Source organism: Gossypium hirsutum, chromosome A05 (assembly GCF_007990345.1).
Source record: "Gossypium hirsutum isolate 1008001.06 chromosome A05, Gossypium_hirsutum_v2.1, whole genome shotgun sequence".
Lineage (NCBI taxonomy): Eukaryota > Viridiplantae > Streptophyta > Magnoliopsida > Malvales > Malvaceae > Gossypium > Gossypium hirsutum.
In genome coordinates this window covers 22,076,264-22,092,584 of record NC_053428.1, presented here as the reverse complement: position 1 = coordinate 22,092,584, position 16,321 = coordinate 22,076,264, and the positions used below count along the sequence as shown (strand labels likewise).

The 16,321-nt window shown below is 34.6% G+C and overlaps 3 protein-coding genes and 1 non-coding gene across 5 annotated transcripts; 2 read left to right on the top strand and 2 right to left on the bottom strand.

Moving 5' to 3' along the window:
- LOC107957833 (neuroguidin) lies at positions 1-2,521 on the top strand. The gene is made up of 8 exons (XM_016893421.2): positions 1-162; positions 246-333; positions 426-605; positions 700-882; positions 973-1,149; positions 1,229-1,383; positions 1,505-1,631; positions 2,143-2,521. The coding sequence occupies exons 1-8, from the start codon at positions 119-121 to the stop codon at positions 2,152-2,154; spliced, it is 966 nt and encodes a 321-aa protein (XP_016748910.1). The 5' UTR covers positions 1-118; the 3' UTR covers positions 2,155-2,521.
- A 63-nt stretch (positions 2,522-2,584) lies between these two features.
- On the bottom strand, positions 2,585-6,683 carry LOC107957831 (protein CLT2, chloroplastic). Of its 2 annotated transcripts, XM_016893419.2 has the most exons (10): positions 5,968-6,683; positions 5,746-5,891; positions 5,525-5,562; positions 5,247-5,362; positions 4,680-4,779; positions 4,565-4,600; positions 4,426-4,476; positions 3,796-3,919; positions 3,069-3,194; positions 2,585-2,907 (listed from the first exon to the last, which is right to left on the bottom strand). In XM_016893419.2, exons 1-10 carry the CDS (start codon positions 6,336-6,338, stop codon positions 2,756-2,758), a joined length of 1,260 nt encoding a protein of 419 aa, XP_016748908.1. In that variant the 5' UTR covers positions 6,339-6,683; the 3' UTR covers positions 2,585-2,755. The 2 variants fall into 2 exon arrangements, with proteins under 2 accessions (XP_016748908.1, XP_016748909.1); XM_016893420.2 differs by lacking the exons at positions 4,426-4,476; positions 4,565-4,600 and having other exon boundaries at positions 5,968-6,676.
- Positions 6,684-8,282: 1,599 nt separating this feature from the next.
- Positions 8,283-14,701, top strand: LOC107957834 (kinesin-like protein KIN-14R). Its single transcript, XM_016893422.2, is given in 20 exon segments — positions 8,283-8,611; positions 8,830-9,027; positions 9,030-9,130; positions 9,223-9,394; positions 9,485-9,561; positions 9,651-9,834; positions 9,983-10,092; positions 10,190-10,289; positions 10,373-10,459; positions 10,550-10,726; positions 11,132-11,405; positions 11,504-11,656; positions 11,896-12,111; positions 12,192-12,229; positions 12,487-12,650; positions 12,773-13,024; positions 13,122-13,193; positions 13,347-13,421; positions 13,992-14,051; positions 14,151-14,701. Coding segments are annotated over 20 exon segments (3,177 nt in total). The 5' UTR covers positions 8,283-8,403; the 3' UTR covers positions 14,610-14,701.
- Positions 14,702-16,198: 1,497 nt separating this feature from the next.
- On the bottom strand, positions 16,199-16,321 carry LOC121230194 (small nucleolar RNA snoR100). The gene has a single exon (XR_005928141.1). It is a non-coding gene; the product is annotated as a small nucleolar RNA snoR100 (small nucleolar RNA).

Genomic DNA, 16,321 nt, shown 5'->3' with positions numbered 1-16,321 from the left:
TACTAAATTAATGGGGTCAGCCGACTAACCCTCCTCCTTTGTATTCCCTGCTCAAAGTACGGCGTGGCAGGTTCGTTCTTCGTAAATTGCCGGTGAAGTGAAGTTTAGTCGATAAACCATGGAAGAGATTAGCAACAGAAATGAGAATGAAAGGTTAAGAAAGTAAGTACTGTGTGATTGATTTTCGCATTTAGGAGTATATAATTTTATTTATTTATTTATTGTTTTTTTTGTTTGGATTTCAGGGAATCTAACCAATTAGCTATGGTGTTGAAAGAAATTAAATCAGGCTTAGATGTAGTGACTACCAAAGTACAGGCTTTAACTGCTAAGGTAACGAGCTTCTGCCATGTCCAGTCGCAGTTGATTTTTTTTTAAATCTTATGATGTTTTATATCAATAGTTTCTATTGATTTGAGTGACAGGTGAAAGCAAATAATTTCCCAACTGCGGATGGGATAAGTTATTTGGAAGCCAAGCATTTGTTGCTTCTAAACTATTGTCAATCACTTGTGTATTATTTACTTCGCAAGGCAAAAGGGTATTCAATTGAGGGACATCCTGTTGTTAGGAGTCTTGTTGAGATTAGATTATTTCTTGAAAAGGTTTGAAGGATCTTTCTTTCTCTTTGGCTATTTAGTTTTTGATCGATTTCTATGTTATGGTCTCAATAATTGGTTTTTTTTTTTTTATAAACAGATTAGGCCAATTGACAAAAAACTCCAGTACCAAATTCAAAAGCTTACAAGGGTTAGTGGGAGCGCAACGCAGCAACAAGGAGCTTCAAATAAAGCATCAGATGGACATGAGAAGACACAGGATCCATTGACTTATCGTCCGAATCCAGATATGCTTATTAGCAAAGCAGATATGATCCCAGATGTTAGTTTTGCTATAAATATTACCCATTGAGTTGTTTTTGTTTTGTTTTTCTTTGTTTTTGTTCATTAAGCTTTTTTCTGTGTATTCTAGGATGGTACTGGTGTCTATAGACCACCCAAATTCGCTCCTGCGGTTGTGGAAGAGGACCAAAAGATGTCGAGAGAGGAGAGGAATGCTTTAAGGAGGGAAAAAGAAACTTTGCGAAAAGCTTCAAGGAGTGGTTATATTAGGGAAATGATGGATGATTTAGAAGGAAAACCTGAAGAGGTCCGTCGCTTGACTGTTTTTGTTTCATTACTTGGACTTATGAATTCAGCTAACACTTTTTTGTTGCTAACTATTCCAGGTTAGAGAAATTATTGGAACTGAAAGTAGAGAACTCACTAGATATATGGAAAAGATGGAAAGGCGCGCGCAGCAAGAGGAAGAACTTTTCACTCGTGCTCCCGTCACAAAGAAGGACAAAAAGATCGAGAAACACTTGAAGAAGTCAAGAAATGGGTATGCACTTTGACCTTCAGTGTCTATCAGTGATGATTTTCAGTGAATTATTTTCATGGTTGAGTTTTTGGTTGTATATGTAATTCCTTCTGTTTGACCGTCTACCCCTTGTTTGTATCAGGTTGCTTGGTCTGACAGACAGTTTCTATGATGAAATTAAAACATTACCGATGGGGGGTGATACCAATGGGCAACCAACAGTCTTTGGTAATGGTAGCAGTGGAATGGGGAAGATCAAAAAGCGCAAGGTATGTTGTTTGAACATTCTGTTGTCGTCTTGTCATTTGCGCTAAATTTTCATTCCCATTACCACATGTAATATTATTGACCTGGATAGCACCGAATCATAGCATTTCCTGAGGCTAGTTATTCAGTTTTATGTTGGGATTGAAGTTGTGCATGTACTTTATAATTCTAATCGCAAGGTTAGGACTCACTTGTTGTCTATGGGACTAATTATAGCCTAATGCCCGTTGTATTGTGGTTTGGCATGAAGCACCTCATATCTTGCAAGGAGCACGAGGTGGCAAATCCTCGCTTATCTCATTTGTAGACTGGACGTTAGTTTATCTTATACCAAATGGCACCCCTATGGTTTTCTTTACCTCTTTTGCTTTATGTAATAATTATGCTGTAATTTTCCTTCGTAGAACTTTTAGTCAGGCTTGGTAGTTAGTATATAGAAAATCAAAACGTTTCCCAAATATATACAACGTAGAGGCTGACATCTATTTTCTGCTTTTTTTTTTTTTTTGGCAGAGGAAACATTAAATGGCAACAAACTGGATGTACATTTTAAGTGGGGTGGCATGGCAATTTTGCATTGAAGTTTTCTATTGAAAGCATGTTCTAAAGTTTTGGATTGTGCGAAGAATTTATTATTATTATTTGCTTCCATAGATCAGCTGATTAGATTGAAACATACCATAGGGGCTAAGATTCGTCATGTTTCTGCACTAAAAATCTTCTTTTGCTGCCCCCTTGAGTTGTATTTACTTAAAAATTAACATAGGAAGTAAATGAAATGCTGTTCCCTGGCTGATCATTTAGGTTTTGTTTGGTAGGAAGAACCAAAAAGTTCAATCGTGGAAAACCGGGTGATTTAATGATTAAGCTATATCTAGTTTATCTAGTTCAATTGATTCATGTTCTATTAAAATTCTAATTCCTTATTGGAGTTTCTTTTGTAGTAACAAAATACTTAAATGCAAAGGCCCAGGCAATCAAGGCCATTCGATTCACAATTTATGTAAAAGACTGTCCCCATAGTAATAAAAGAATGCTGCCTTAAGCACATACTAAATCGTCGTATTTACAATTGAATCGGTTTGTTTTAAGAATCTCTGTTCAACTGAATTTTGTAATGTCAATCTCATTTTGAGCCAGCCTTCGAAGGTTGTGCAATGTTATAGAGAACAAGACCGGACATGAGAATTAAGGTACCAAACAGGAAAAAGGGACTTAAGCTTGCACCATTAGGAAGATACGGCAATGGAAGAGAGAGAATGTAAATCGAAAGGGGCACTGAAATGTAAACCAAAGAGGAAACGAGAAAAGAAAATCCATTAGTACGGTGTAGAAATGCATTAGCTTGGCATTAAATAGATTCAGCTATGTTACATGTTATGACATGCATTCATAATCATGTCCATGCATGCAGATCGCGAGAGTAAGTGAGAGTTGACCTGACAATGTTACAGTGAGCGATGCAACAATGGCGGAGGATACTTTCAACAGATTGAGCACTGATATGTTGAAAGCCATATTGGTAGCTATGTAAAGTAGTGGAAGTAATGGAGCTCCTTCACAACCTGTAGTGAAAAATGCAACTTGAGAAAAACCAAAACTTACTGCGAATCTAATTTATTTGACTGACTAATAGAAGCGTCCGTAGCATGATTGACTAAATGCTTAAACAGGAAACTGATAATTTTCATATTGTCATTCCAGCAAAAAGCCAATGGCTAAAATTTCTCCATTATTTTAATGTGCATAGTTCAGAGGAAAATTAGAGTCCAACAATAAGAGGTACTTAATTTTGCAGGCAGAAGAAAGGTTCATGCCCGCATTAACTTAAGCGACTTGCCTTAACTATTGTAAGTCCAGCAACATAGGGCAATTAAGGTAAAAACGGATAGGGTGCTAATTGGTGAAGTACTGTATTTTGATTCAATTAGGCTGAAATATCTAAAAGTAAAAGGTAAGACTCTTGACAGTGACTTGTGATGCCAAGGTCAAACTTCAGCACAAAATTAGAGTTAAAATGCTGACCTTACCGACAATCAAAATTCCGTAGTGTGTAGAGATATATCTCTTACCAATAATAATAATAACCCTACAGGCTTAAGGTTTAAGAAAAAAGGGAAACTATTGATATATCCATTTGTATGAATTCTAAATGTGAGAACTTGCCTGACGTTTCACCTCCTAGATTTAGAAAGCATGCAGCACCACTTTTTAGATAAGAAGGAAGTTCCAAGAATGGTATCCCTTTCAAATTTGACAGCAAAGGCAGCAAAAGAAGCACAAAGAGAGCCTACATATCCAAAGAAACATTAAAATTCAACAAGGGGACACATGCAGCTTAACATGTAAGATCTTTTTGATTGGAATGAAGCTTTGCGAGTTGTTAGTAATGAATATCTATTACTGCAAAACATGATTAATAGAGCAGCTGAATCTGGTCATTGCTCAGGATTTCTTGAACCATCCAATATATACACTAAATGACCAAATCTTGGTGTGGTAAACAATTTGATTCCCTTTCTTTAGCACAAATAAAGGAAGAGCATGGATAGGAGTTGGTTCTTTCATGTTAAGTTTCTGTAAACATGGAAAGTTTTTACAGAAACAATCATCCTGTCAAACTAAGATAAGTTAGAAAGAGCTCCATTTTTATGCCATCAGAATGAGTTCCATCAAAAGGATTGAAAAGAAAGCACCTTTGACCAAGATTTATTATTATTGAAAGATCAATGAGCATGCATAAATAGGATTAATGGAATACAAGTGAAAGCTTTTACAGCACAACATCAGACATACCTGAAATCCAGATCCAAAAGAATTGACAACAAATATATCAAGTGACTTCCCCTGCACGAGTGTGTTTGATAGTTTGAGCATCAATGAGGAAATAAACTGAACACGCTAATATGGAAAGCCAGTGAGAGAAAAGGTTTACATGGAGGCGCTTTGCAGCATCAATAAAAACAAATTCCTGTTTCAAGAAAGAAAAAAATTGTTCTGTTTGATTATACAATACCATAGAATTCATGACAGATTGGAATTGCTTTAACCTTAATAATAGATGCACCAGCTTGAAAAGCTGCTGATGCTATCATTACTCCTGGCCACATAAGCTTAATTCCAGATAGCACCTGGCTAGTTTCAGAACCGCTACAATTACAAAAACAGCAAACTCTCATCAGATCTTTACCCCAACTCAAGTAGCAAAGAGAAATGCATGTATGGTGACACTCAATTCTGGTTAGTGCTACCAAAGCAGCAGTGCCAAAGGGAAAAATATGTGAACCTGTTTACTCATGCTTGGCAGCTAAGAGGAACAGAGATTTATTCCTTTCCATCCAAGAACACCTAAGCATTTTAAGCTAAAATGCTATAGCACAACAGATGAATGATGTAGACTGGAATATTTCTATTATTTTCTTTCAGTATCTTAGACAATTAGGTATTTTTATTTTTATTTTTATTTTTGTTTTTTTGCATTTTTGAGGCCCTTTTTTTTTTCCATTAGGCAGGTAAACTCTTCTGCTTGCTTTGCACTTCCACACACTGCACGAGATTGAATGTGAATACCTACGGGTAGGATTATTGGCTATAGAGAACAGATAGCATTAGCATACCTTGTAACAGCCACTATTACTCCTACTGCTACAAGCAAGCAGCCAGCAATTTGGTTAAATGAATACCTCCTCCCCAGTAGAACGGCTGAAAATAGGAGCTGCCACACTAAAAAAGTCTGCAAGATGATAAGAGGCTATTTCAATTCCTGATACAACATACGATCAAACATCCATAAATTGACCATAAGCATCTAATCCAAATCCAATAATCATCTGTGTGTTACTATACATTTTCAAAGAAGTATCAAAGGCATATTCTATCACTTTAAAGAGAAAACCTGATTCAATATCGGAATGGCTGGTCCTGGAAGCATCGCTGTAGAAATTACAAAATATTACAGAAGCCAAAAGTAAACCCATCAAATCCAAGCACAAAAAAAATTGCATTTATTGAATCTAAATTCAGAAAAAAAATGAATCATTTGGAAAGATCTTTTCACTATTAACAAATTCAATTTTGCATATCAAGAATTCCAATAAACTATTGAAAAGTTTGCACCTGCAGAAGCCATTCCACTAGCAACTCCAAGAGCTTCTAGCATACCAATGGCAGCAAATCGAGATTTAGGCAAACTTAACATTTCATTAGCCACAATCCCCGCCCGGTAACGTAGAAACAGTATCGAAAAATAAATCGCCACGTACCTACGTTTTTCAAATACAATTATTTTTCCTTCTTCCTCCAACAAAATTGAAATTAAATTGTAGAAATAAATTTTACCCGAAGGTGGTGAATTGAGCTAAAAAGAATGGGTACTCCTTCATGGGAACAAGTGCGAGCTTGTAAAGAACGCGATTAGCAACGGCGAATGTTATGGTCACGGCGGAGCTAATTGCGATTAGCTTAGCGTCGGTCGCCTGGTTCGGCGTTTTGCTTGAAGCGCGAACTCTGAGGTTTGAGCGGAAGACGGCGGAGCTGTTGGCTGGAGCTCTGGTGAAGCTACGGCTAATATGGCGGGGAAATGAAGAAGGGTTTTGAGGGAGTGACATTAAGATGGGAGATTGGAGCTTAGCTGAATTGGAATTGACAAGGAAGGAAGCTGCAAAATGGGAGGGAAGCGAACGAAACGACGACGTGAGGGGGAAGGACATTGTAAGGAAGAAAGGTTGACTGGAGAAAGAAGATAACGCAGGAGGCAGACTAATGTCTCGTTTGGCTACGGGCGGAAACAATGATCCGTTTATAGTTTATCTGAACAGGTTTTTGACTTGAACGGAAATTTTTGTTAAACCAAAGTTAAATCGTTTCTTTTTCTACCATGAATCCATGATATAGAAGTTCCTCCCTAATTCGTGAACTAACCTTTGAATTGTAGTGATCTCTCTGCCAATACTAATTTGAGATAGGTTAATTGGTATTCTTCTTTTGGCATTCGGTGACATTTACCGTCTACTCTTTTCCTAGCAAAAAGCTAGAAAAGAGATGTTGAACAAAAACAATCATTTTCATTAGAGCTTATTCGTGTATAAACTAAAGAATGAGAATTTATTGAAGGGTTAATTTCGTTAAATATATTTAGGTTAAAATTCTTTTTTAAGTTTTATATTGTTTTATTAAAATTTTAAAATATCATTTTTATATCAATTAAAATTTGTATCATCATAATTATTAATATGAGTATTAAATATTAATTGAAATAAGTAGAGCATTTTTTTTGTCATCAATGTAGAACATATTTAAAATATGCGATTTTATAATCATATGTGTACCAATTGCATTAACAATTTAAATATGACATGTTAAAAAAATAAAATTTTAATAAATTTTAAAAAAACTATTATTTTTCAAACTTATTAAATCAAATCAGTTCATATAGTAAATATACACTTTTTTTTTATAATTTGTTTGGTACCACAAGGTTTTAAACTAAAGCTATACCTGAGGTAGGTAAACATCCAATTAATAGACATATTTTACATCATATTTGGGTAACAACTATGATGTGAACTTTCCTAATGCAAACCACATGCAAAATTGAATATGAGACATTGGATGAGTGATCAACTATGTGGTATATTAATATTGCCATGTCATAGATAAGCATTGCAAATTTATTATCGTTTCAATTAGGAGTAAGTGTTTGATTAAATCGAATAAAAAAATTTGAATTGATTAATCTTATTTTATTATCCTAATTCGATTTAATTTTTTTGAATCAAGTCGAGTGAGATAGAATCTGATTCAAATTGAATCAAATATATTTGTCTGAGATAAATTTTAAAAATTGACCTTAGGTCCTTGTTGAGTAGGTACTTTCTATTACACGTAGCTCATCAACAGACCATCTAATGTTGTTTTGCAAATCAACTTCCAATGACTAAGATGCAACTGGTTCACACTAGTAAAGTTCGCATTGTAGTTGACACCTATATTTGAAATGATAATCAATATGTAAGATAATGACTATGTTGATAGAAGGTGGACATGTCTTAACTTAAAATCTTCACCAATATTTGAGAGGGTTTGAACAAAATTATAATGCTAAAAAATGGATTTAAGAAAAGAAAATAAAAACTCGTTTAAAATATATATTAAGTTTAGACTCCAACATTCTAAAGCCAATTTTGGCTCAACCAATTTTTCTTTAAATTTTTTTAATATATTATTTAATTGATACAATATTAATATTTTAATAAATCAATTAAAACATTTTAAATATTTGTTAACTAATTTAAAAATTAGAAACTAATATAAAATATCAAACATGATTCAATTCAAATTTTAAATTTTATTAGTGTGATAAAATATTCAAAATGTTAAATTATAAAAATGTTATTTAAAAAAAAAAGGCAGTAAATAGAACAAAGTAAATTTGGACCACAGAGATCAGACAACAGTACAACACATATGAAAACCCGGCCCACAAATATGACCCACAGGAGGGGAGCCTAAAGGACTCAATTAAAAAAGGAACAGACTAACGGTCCATCAAGTACAAATTCAAAGTTCAAACGCCATTTTAGCAATTTTAAATTTCGAATCAATTAAGGCCATGTGATATTATAATATCAATGTACTCTCACTTTCCACAAAACATCAGTAGTTTTTATAGTTAGCAGCATTGTCAAAAGGGTAAAAGAAACATAAGCAAGATTTTGAAAAACACAGCTCCACCTACGAATTCCCTCCTTTTTTTTCCTTGTAGGTCTTTCTCCAATGGCAGAATCTCAAATCCCTAAATCTCATCTCCAACTCTCCAAGATCCAAAGCCCAAATTCCAGGCCTTGCAGTTTGATTAACTGTGAACAAGATACTATGAATTCTGAGTTCGAGAATGAGAATCAAGAAGATGAAGTGGATTCGACACTCTGCTTTTCTGGTTCAAGATTGATTAAATCTGGTTTTGAAACCTCTGAATTTTCAGGTTTTTTTCTTCTTCTGTTTCTTTATATCTAATTTACTTTCATTTCCTGTTTTCTTCTATTCTTGTTTGCTATTTTGTTGCGGAGTCTAACGTTGTTGATGTTGTTGAGTCTGTTTGGTTGCTATGAACAATAATCTCGAATTATTTTGGAAATATCTTAAATAAAGTTGATGGCTTTTAAAAGTGGAAGCGACTGTGACTGTTCTGTTTTGATCTAGACACTGCTGTTATGTTTGTAAATTCTGGAGGAGGGGCTTTAAAGAAAGAAGGAACGAGCGGAGTTGATGTTTGTGGAGATAAATTTTTCGAAGGAGGGGATGTTTTGCGAACCATTGAAAGCATCAATGGTGGTGGCGATATGCCACCCATTTATCAATCAGCACGCTTTGGAAACGTCACTTACCGGTTCAATGATTTCCCCCGGGGGACTATTTGGTTGATCTTCATTTTGCTGAAATTGTGAATACCAATGGACCTAAAGGAATGAGAGTTTTTGATGTCTTCATTCAAGAAGACAAGGCAAGTTAAAATTATACAACTTATAGTGTATATATTTAGTTTGGTTCATTGTTGTTAAGGAATTTCGCTTGTTCTTTTGGTGAAAACGGCAGGTATTGTCTGAACTTGATATATACTCTATTGTTGGAGCAAACAAGCCATTACAAGTGGTTGATATTAGAGCTTCCGTGGGGGCGAGCAGGGAGATTGTTGTAAGGTTTGAAAGTGTCTGTGGAAGCCCAATAGTTAATGGGATTTGCATAAAACGGGCAACAGAATTAGCTGGTATCTTTTTCTCTTTCATGTTAGGCTTCTGTTGTGAATTTTTCCCTGAGAGACTTGCTGATTTGCTTATATGATTATCTTCTAAACTAGATAAAGTGTCTCGACTGAATTGCGATTATCTTGTATGCAACAATTGTGATGCCGAAATAGAAATTTCATCACCTCTGGTGAGATACAAACTCTGGATTGAGACCGTCCGAAGTACAAAAGATTCTTGCTTTAGGTTATGTTGATTTATTGTTCACCTGGTTTGCAGAAGAAACATATGAAAATGAAATCTACAGTAAAGTATGAAAAGAAGATAGAAGAGCTGAAGAACCTGTGCCAGCTCAAGACAGATGAATGCTATGAAGCTTGGATGTCATTAACAACTTCAAATGAACAACTAGAGAATGTCAGAATGGAACTCGACAACAAGTTCTTCCAGAATTTGAATTTAGGTAAGGAGGGTTTGGCTGAATGTCTCAGATGGAAGAACGATTAAATGTAGGTTGCTAAAGGGAAAAAAGAAAGAGCCTAAGAAATGTAAGAATTGTTCTGTTTGCTAGAGAACTTGAAATCTTTTGATCATGCCTAATGCTTATGCAGATAGGGCCCTGGAACAACAAGCTGCAAAGTTGAAAGACATTTCTACTAAATATCAGTGTGATAAGAGATTATGGGTTGATTCCATCATTGAGTTGGAAAGAAAAATAAAGGTAAACTATATTTTTTCTGACCACAACTAGTCCAAATTTTCTTGACAGACCTAGTGAAACATCAAAGAGATTGTTTAAAGATCACTCTTTTTTTCAGATCATAAAGCAAGAGCATTCTCTGCTATCTAATAAGGCACATGACTGTGCTGATTCAATTCCAGAATTAAACAAGATGATATTTGCAGTTCAAGCACTGGGTATGTATGTATCACCAGGCAACTTTTTTCTTTTTTTTTTTGGGTAAGAATCTCTGCATCTTCATAATCTATCTAAACTGCAGTGGCACAGTGTGAAGACCTAAAACTAAAGCTCAATGAGGAGCAGGCAATGAGGAAAAAGCTACATAACCAGATACAGGAAGCAAAAGGCATGTTTTGATGTTCAAAATTTTAACATCGAATTTTTTATGTTTGCAGTGTGGATTGAATCTAATCCCAGCTTTGTTATTTTATCGCAGGAAAGATCAGAGTGTTCTGTAGGTGCCGTCCATTAAGTGATGACGAGGCTTCAGCTGGGCATACAACGATTGTAGATTTTAGTGCAGCTAAGGATGGAGATATAGGGATACTTACAGGAAGCTCCATGAAGAAAATTTTCAAATTTGATCGAGTTTATACACCTAAGGATGATCAAGGTATGGTGCTGCATTTGCTTTCTCGATAACAACACTAAAGAATTAGCTTCTCTTCAAGCATACCTGATCTGAGTTTATGCTATATTTAATAGCTTAATGAACAGCACATATCATAAATAAATTTAGTTTAGCTTAATTTTTTGTTACTATTTTGGAAAATTTATCCCGATAGGTCAGCTTATTTTTCCTCCTTCAGCTGTCTTTCCTGCTTAAATGTGATTACTGCATTTTATCGCCTAGTCAGAAATTTGCATAATGCATACTTCAGAGGAATTGATTTCTGACTGTGGAGGTTTGCAGCAAAAAAGAGAAGAAGTCGGTCCCCATAGTCTAACTGAGTTATGGTACGGTTGTGGATAAGGATATGAGAACATACTCTAACTCGAAACTTTTATGCTCTTACAGTTTCGGTGTTTGCAGATGCTTCCCCAGTGGTAACTTCAGTTTTAGATGGTTACAATGTCTGTATATTTGCATATGGGCAGACAGGAACAGGGAAGACTTTTACCATGGAAGGTACAGGACAAAATCGAGGAGTCAACTATAGGACTTTAGAGCAGTTGTTTAAATTAATCGAAGAGCGGAAAGAAATTTCTACCTTTAGTATATCTGTCAGTGTACTTGAAGTCTACAATGAGCAAATCAGAGATTTGCTTGCAACTGAACCAGCATCAAAAAGGTAAAATCAAAATCTTATTCTTATTGACGATTAGTTTGGCTTGGTGTGTTTCTGTTGTGAGTGTAAGAATTGCCATTGATTGGTCTGGTTTATTCAAGGTTGGGGATAAGGCAAGGGTTTCATCATGTTCCTGGGATAGTGGAGGCTAAAGTTGAAAATATTAAGGAGGTTTGGAATGTGCTACAGGCTGGAAACAATGCAAGAGCTATAGGGTCAAACAATGTGAATGAGCATAGTAGCCGATCTCACTGGTTAGTATCACCAAAACTTTCCTTCTGTTATTATTAACTCTGGTTTTTGCTCAAGACAGCAAGCAAAATTAGTTGTCTCCGACTTTGCCATATTATGCAAGGGTCTGTAATAACCATTTTCGTTTCTGTTCTAGTTTTACAAATGTTCTTCGTATCTGTATAAAATGATAAAAGGAAAGAATTTATATGCTACAATAGAAGTTATCATTTGAGGCTTGCATTATGTATTGTTTTTGCAGCATGCTGTGCATCTTAGTTAAAGCAAAGAATTTGATCACTGGTGAGTGCACCAAGAGCAAATTATGGCTTGTGGATTTGGCCGGTAGTGAAAGGCTAGCAAAAACTGAAGTGCAAGGAGATCGGCTTAAGGAAGCCCAAAATATCAACAGATCACTTTCTGCTTTAGGAGATGTGATTTCTGCTTTGGCAAACAAAAGCAGCCACATCCCATATAGGTTTGCTGTTTATCTCATTGTATCCTAGATGTATATTACTGGTTTTGAGTACTCCAATATTATCTATTTGGGTTTTGCAGGAATTCCAAGCTCACACATCTACTCCAAGATTCCTTAGGTAAGCAAGCACATGGAAGGAGTTTCCTATTCGAATATCCTATTAGTCAACTCTGAAAACGTTCAAATATAGACTTCAGAAAGAATTCGTCACGTACTTGCATATGTATGAACACATTTAGAAGAATGTTCAGAGTTCAAAAGGGAATGCTTTTGTTATTGAATATGGTGCATTTTAACCATGATTGATGGGTTATTAGTTTTATTATATGGAAGTATCATCGACCTTTCTCAAAAGCCTTTATTAATCTGCTGTAGGAGGCGATTCTAAAACCTTGATGTTTGTACAAATCAGCCCTTCAGAGCAGGACTTAGGTGAGACCCTAAGTTCATTAAATTTTGCAAGTCGGGTCCGAGGAGTGGAGTTGGGTCCAACAAAGAAACAGGTTGACACCGCTGAGCTTCAAAAGTTGAAACAGATGGTAAGCTGATTACTAAATTTACCGAATCTAACACAAAACTAGAAAGTGAAGTGAATATCTTTCGGAACCAAAACCTAAATATGTACCTTTTTCTGCCTCGTCTTCCTGTTGAACTATTGAAGCTTGACAAAGCCAAGCAAGAATTGAAATCAAAAGATGACGCTTTAAGAAAGTCAGTGGAGAACTTTCACAACTTAGAGGATAAAGCCAAAGCTAAGGGTCAACTTTGCAAAACCCAAGAAGAAAAGCTCAATGAACTTGAAAACCAGCTTTCATCCAAGGCAGAGTTATGTAAACAATTAGAGAGGCAGTTGTGGCAACTTTCAGAAAGAATGATGGAAAAGGAAGAAATTTGCTCAAATTCCCAGCTAAAGGTTGATTGTCATCTCAAAATTTTAGTTCTCTATCTTTTTACTTTATTTTGCTTTCAAATAAACCAAATGCCAGTTTTCACTTGTATTTTCACCGCAGGTTGTGGAGCTCGAGAACAAACTGAAAGAGCATGTTCAGAATCAGACAGCATCCTTGTCTCTACAGAGAAAGGTTTTGCCTAAAATGAAACTTTGACATTTTAACTTTGTTGAGTAACAATAAGTTCATTAAATTTGATATCCGATATTGAATATATGGAAAACTTAGCATCAATACTAATTTATCAAGAGGTTTTTATATTCATTTGATTGTATAATTTCACAGGTGAAGAAGCTTGAAGACATTCTGAAAGAGAGAACACGGGAATTCGAGCTTCATTCAGGGACGCTTCAACAGAAGGTAATTGTAACTAGTGAAAATGTTTGACTTAAATATCAAAATTTTTTGGCTAAATGCTCAAATTGGAGCCAACCTTTTAGGGGTTGCTCACATAAGTACTTAACCATTCAAAATGATCATATAAAGGTCTAACCTTTACAAAAGTGTTCAAATAAGGGCCAAATATATTCGAAAATGCTCAAATAAGGGTGAATCATTTTCGAAAGTGCTCAAATAAGATTTTTTTTAAGCAATGTTGAACTCAACTTTTATGTGTTTTATTCTAAACACATCAATATTCATTTAATTTTTATTACAAATTGGATTGAAGTGTGTGGAAAGTCCTTATTTTGACACGTTTGTAAAGGTGAGGCCCTTATATGATCATTTGAAAGGTGTGGCCCTTATGTGAGCAACATAAAGGTTGAGCCTAATTTAAGCATTTAGCCAAATATTTTCCCCTTTCCCATTGTTCAATTCAACCACTACTGGCAAATGATGTTATTTATGGCAGTCCATTTCTTTCCTTGTATTAGCCATTATTGGCTCATCACTGCTCCCCGGCCATCTGATATGATTCTATTGATACAGGTTAAAGAACTCGAAAACAAGTTGAAAATGGAAAGAGAAAGTGGAGGATCACAACAAAAGGTCCTTTTTTCCATCTTAAATGTTTTCTTTTCTGAACTTGGGAAATAAAATTTAGGATCCTAGAGTCAGAAACTAAACCCTTTTACGTGAAATTGTTAGGGTAATGAACTTGAACAAAAGTTGAGGCAACACCAGGAAGAGACAATGCGACCGGGATTATCATATTCTGCAGAGAAATCACAAGTCACACCCATTGAAACCATGTATGGCATGAATCCTCCAACTAGAAGGAGCTTAAACTCAAATGGGAGAAGGATGAATGAGATGGGGTCAGACTTATTGAAAGGAACGGATTCGCTTAGAGAGTTGAGAAGGAAAAGACAGATCGAGAGCAAAGGGATTGAGAACAATGTGTTGCTATCGTCTGCTTTGGTGGAGAAGAAGGTATGGAGTGAAACAAACAAAGCAAGGCAAATTGAGCAGTGGCCATGTAGGATTACAAGGAATGGGAAATCGGTAAATAGTGTTGAGAGAAGCTTCACCGGCAATAGAATCAACTGGGATCAGGGTAAAGAGCCCAGAGAGAGCAGCAATAAGTTGAAAATGTGGTTAAGATGATGGTCGGAAATGAATTTGACATGATTGTTCTATTTTTCTTTTTTAAGTGTTTTTAGTACTGAGAATATATAATCCACTATAATCATTTCTCTTGATTGATTGATATATATATATGATAAATATCAAATTTGTATATTTATTTTAGATTAATGTATTATTTGATATATGTATTTTGATTTATTTTCACATTTTTCGAGAGAAATTACTGTGCTGATTTCTTTATTGCTTGGACGCTAAGACAAGGGTTTATAATGGAAAATATTAGGATTTCTCCGTACTCGTAAGATTAATCGATGAATTGGAATAATAAGATCAAGAGCCTATCATATCTAAGCGGTTAGCCACTTGTTTTCTCAACAAAAAAAAGTTTTTGCATAAAATTAAATTTCATATATATATCATACATTGAATCAAAATTAAAAGTTTTGATATTATCCATATAAGAAAAACAACAAGTGAAAGTATATATTTATTGAAGATATAAAAATTTACTTTTAAAATGATTAGTAGATTTTAAAACAAATTTGTTGGAGGTTATGTTATGCAATAATTTAAATGATTTTATTTAAAGATTTTTATAAACATTAAAATACAAAATAATCTTATATATATTTAAAATTATTTTTTGAAGTATTTTTTAACTTGATAAAAATATTTTCAAATTAATATAAAATTGTTTATATAATCCATTTAACTTGATAAATATGTTTAACCGATGGACCAATTGAGATTTTTCTTCCTCTCTTTCCTTCGTAGATTTGTTCCAAATAATTGTTAGAACTTTAACAAGTTGATAATTCATAATATAATAGAATTTCAAAAAAAGCTTGCTTTTTTCTCAGTTTGGAGGCTAACGTGGCTTTAATAGCTCTTTAAAAAAAAAAAAGATATTTCGCTTTTGTTCTTTAATCATCCCTTGATCTGTTAAACCTGAAATTGCATCTTATTTTCAAGTAAATTAACAAATTTAACTATCTAACACATTTGATTACTTGGACTGCCCAGATTTTTTTTATTTTCCCCTGTTTGATAATTAGGGTCGGATCAACTTGGCATCTGGGATGTCATAAGCTGACTAATTTTTTGATAAAAATTCAACAAATTTTCAACTTTTAAGTGCCAAATAAATCCATTTATCGATTACAGGCACACAAGAGACCTTGGGAAGACTATAAAGCCGGAATCTAAAAAAATTCATTTATAGGTGTATCTGATCTAAATAGTCTACTTTATATTTTTCTCTAATATTTAATATTGGCTCACATTCACTGGTTGACATCACGAGTTCAAGGCTATATTAAGGCACAATTCGTCAGTAATTTATTTTCAATATGGGAGAAAAACTAGAAAAAGCAAATTTCCCAGAAGCTAGACATGGCTTCATAAAAAAAGTTTAGCAATAAGAGCATTTTGACAAGACAAATCGACAATTCAAACCCCTTCTGCTAAATTTAATCGCATAAAAAAACCCAATTTATAAAATATCCACTCAAAACAACCATAAAAAATCATCAACAGCCAGATTTTAAAAAAATAGATAAAAGAAAAGAACGGCTTAAAAGAGTATAATAACTGAAGAAAAAATAAATAAATGTGGGACTAAACCAGGCCCCCTCATCAAAGCCCCAATAGATATGAGGTTCAGAGAGAGCAGACATGTCGTCCCATCGTAAGATTCAGTTTCTGTGCACACTACCATGCTACCTTCATTT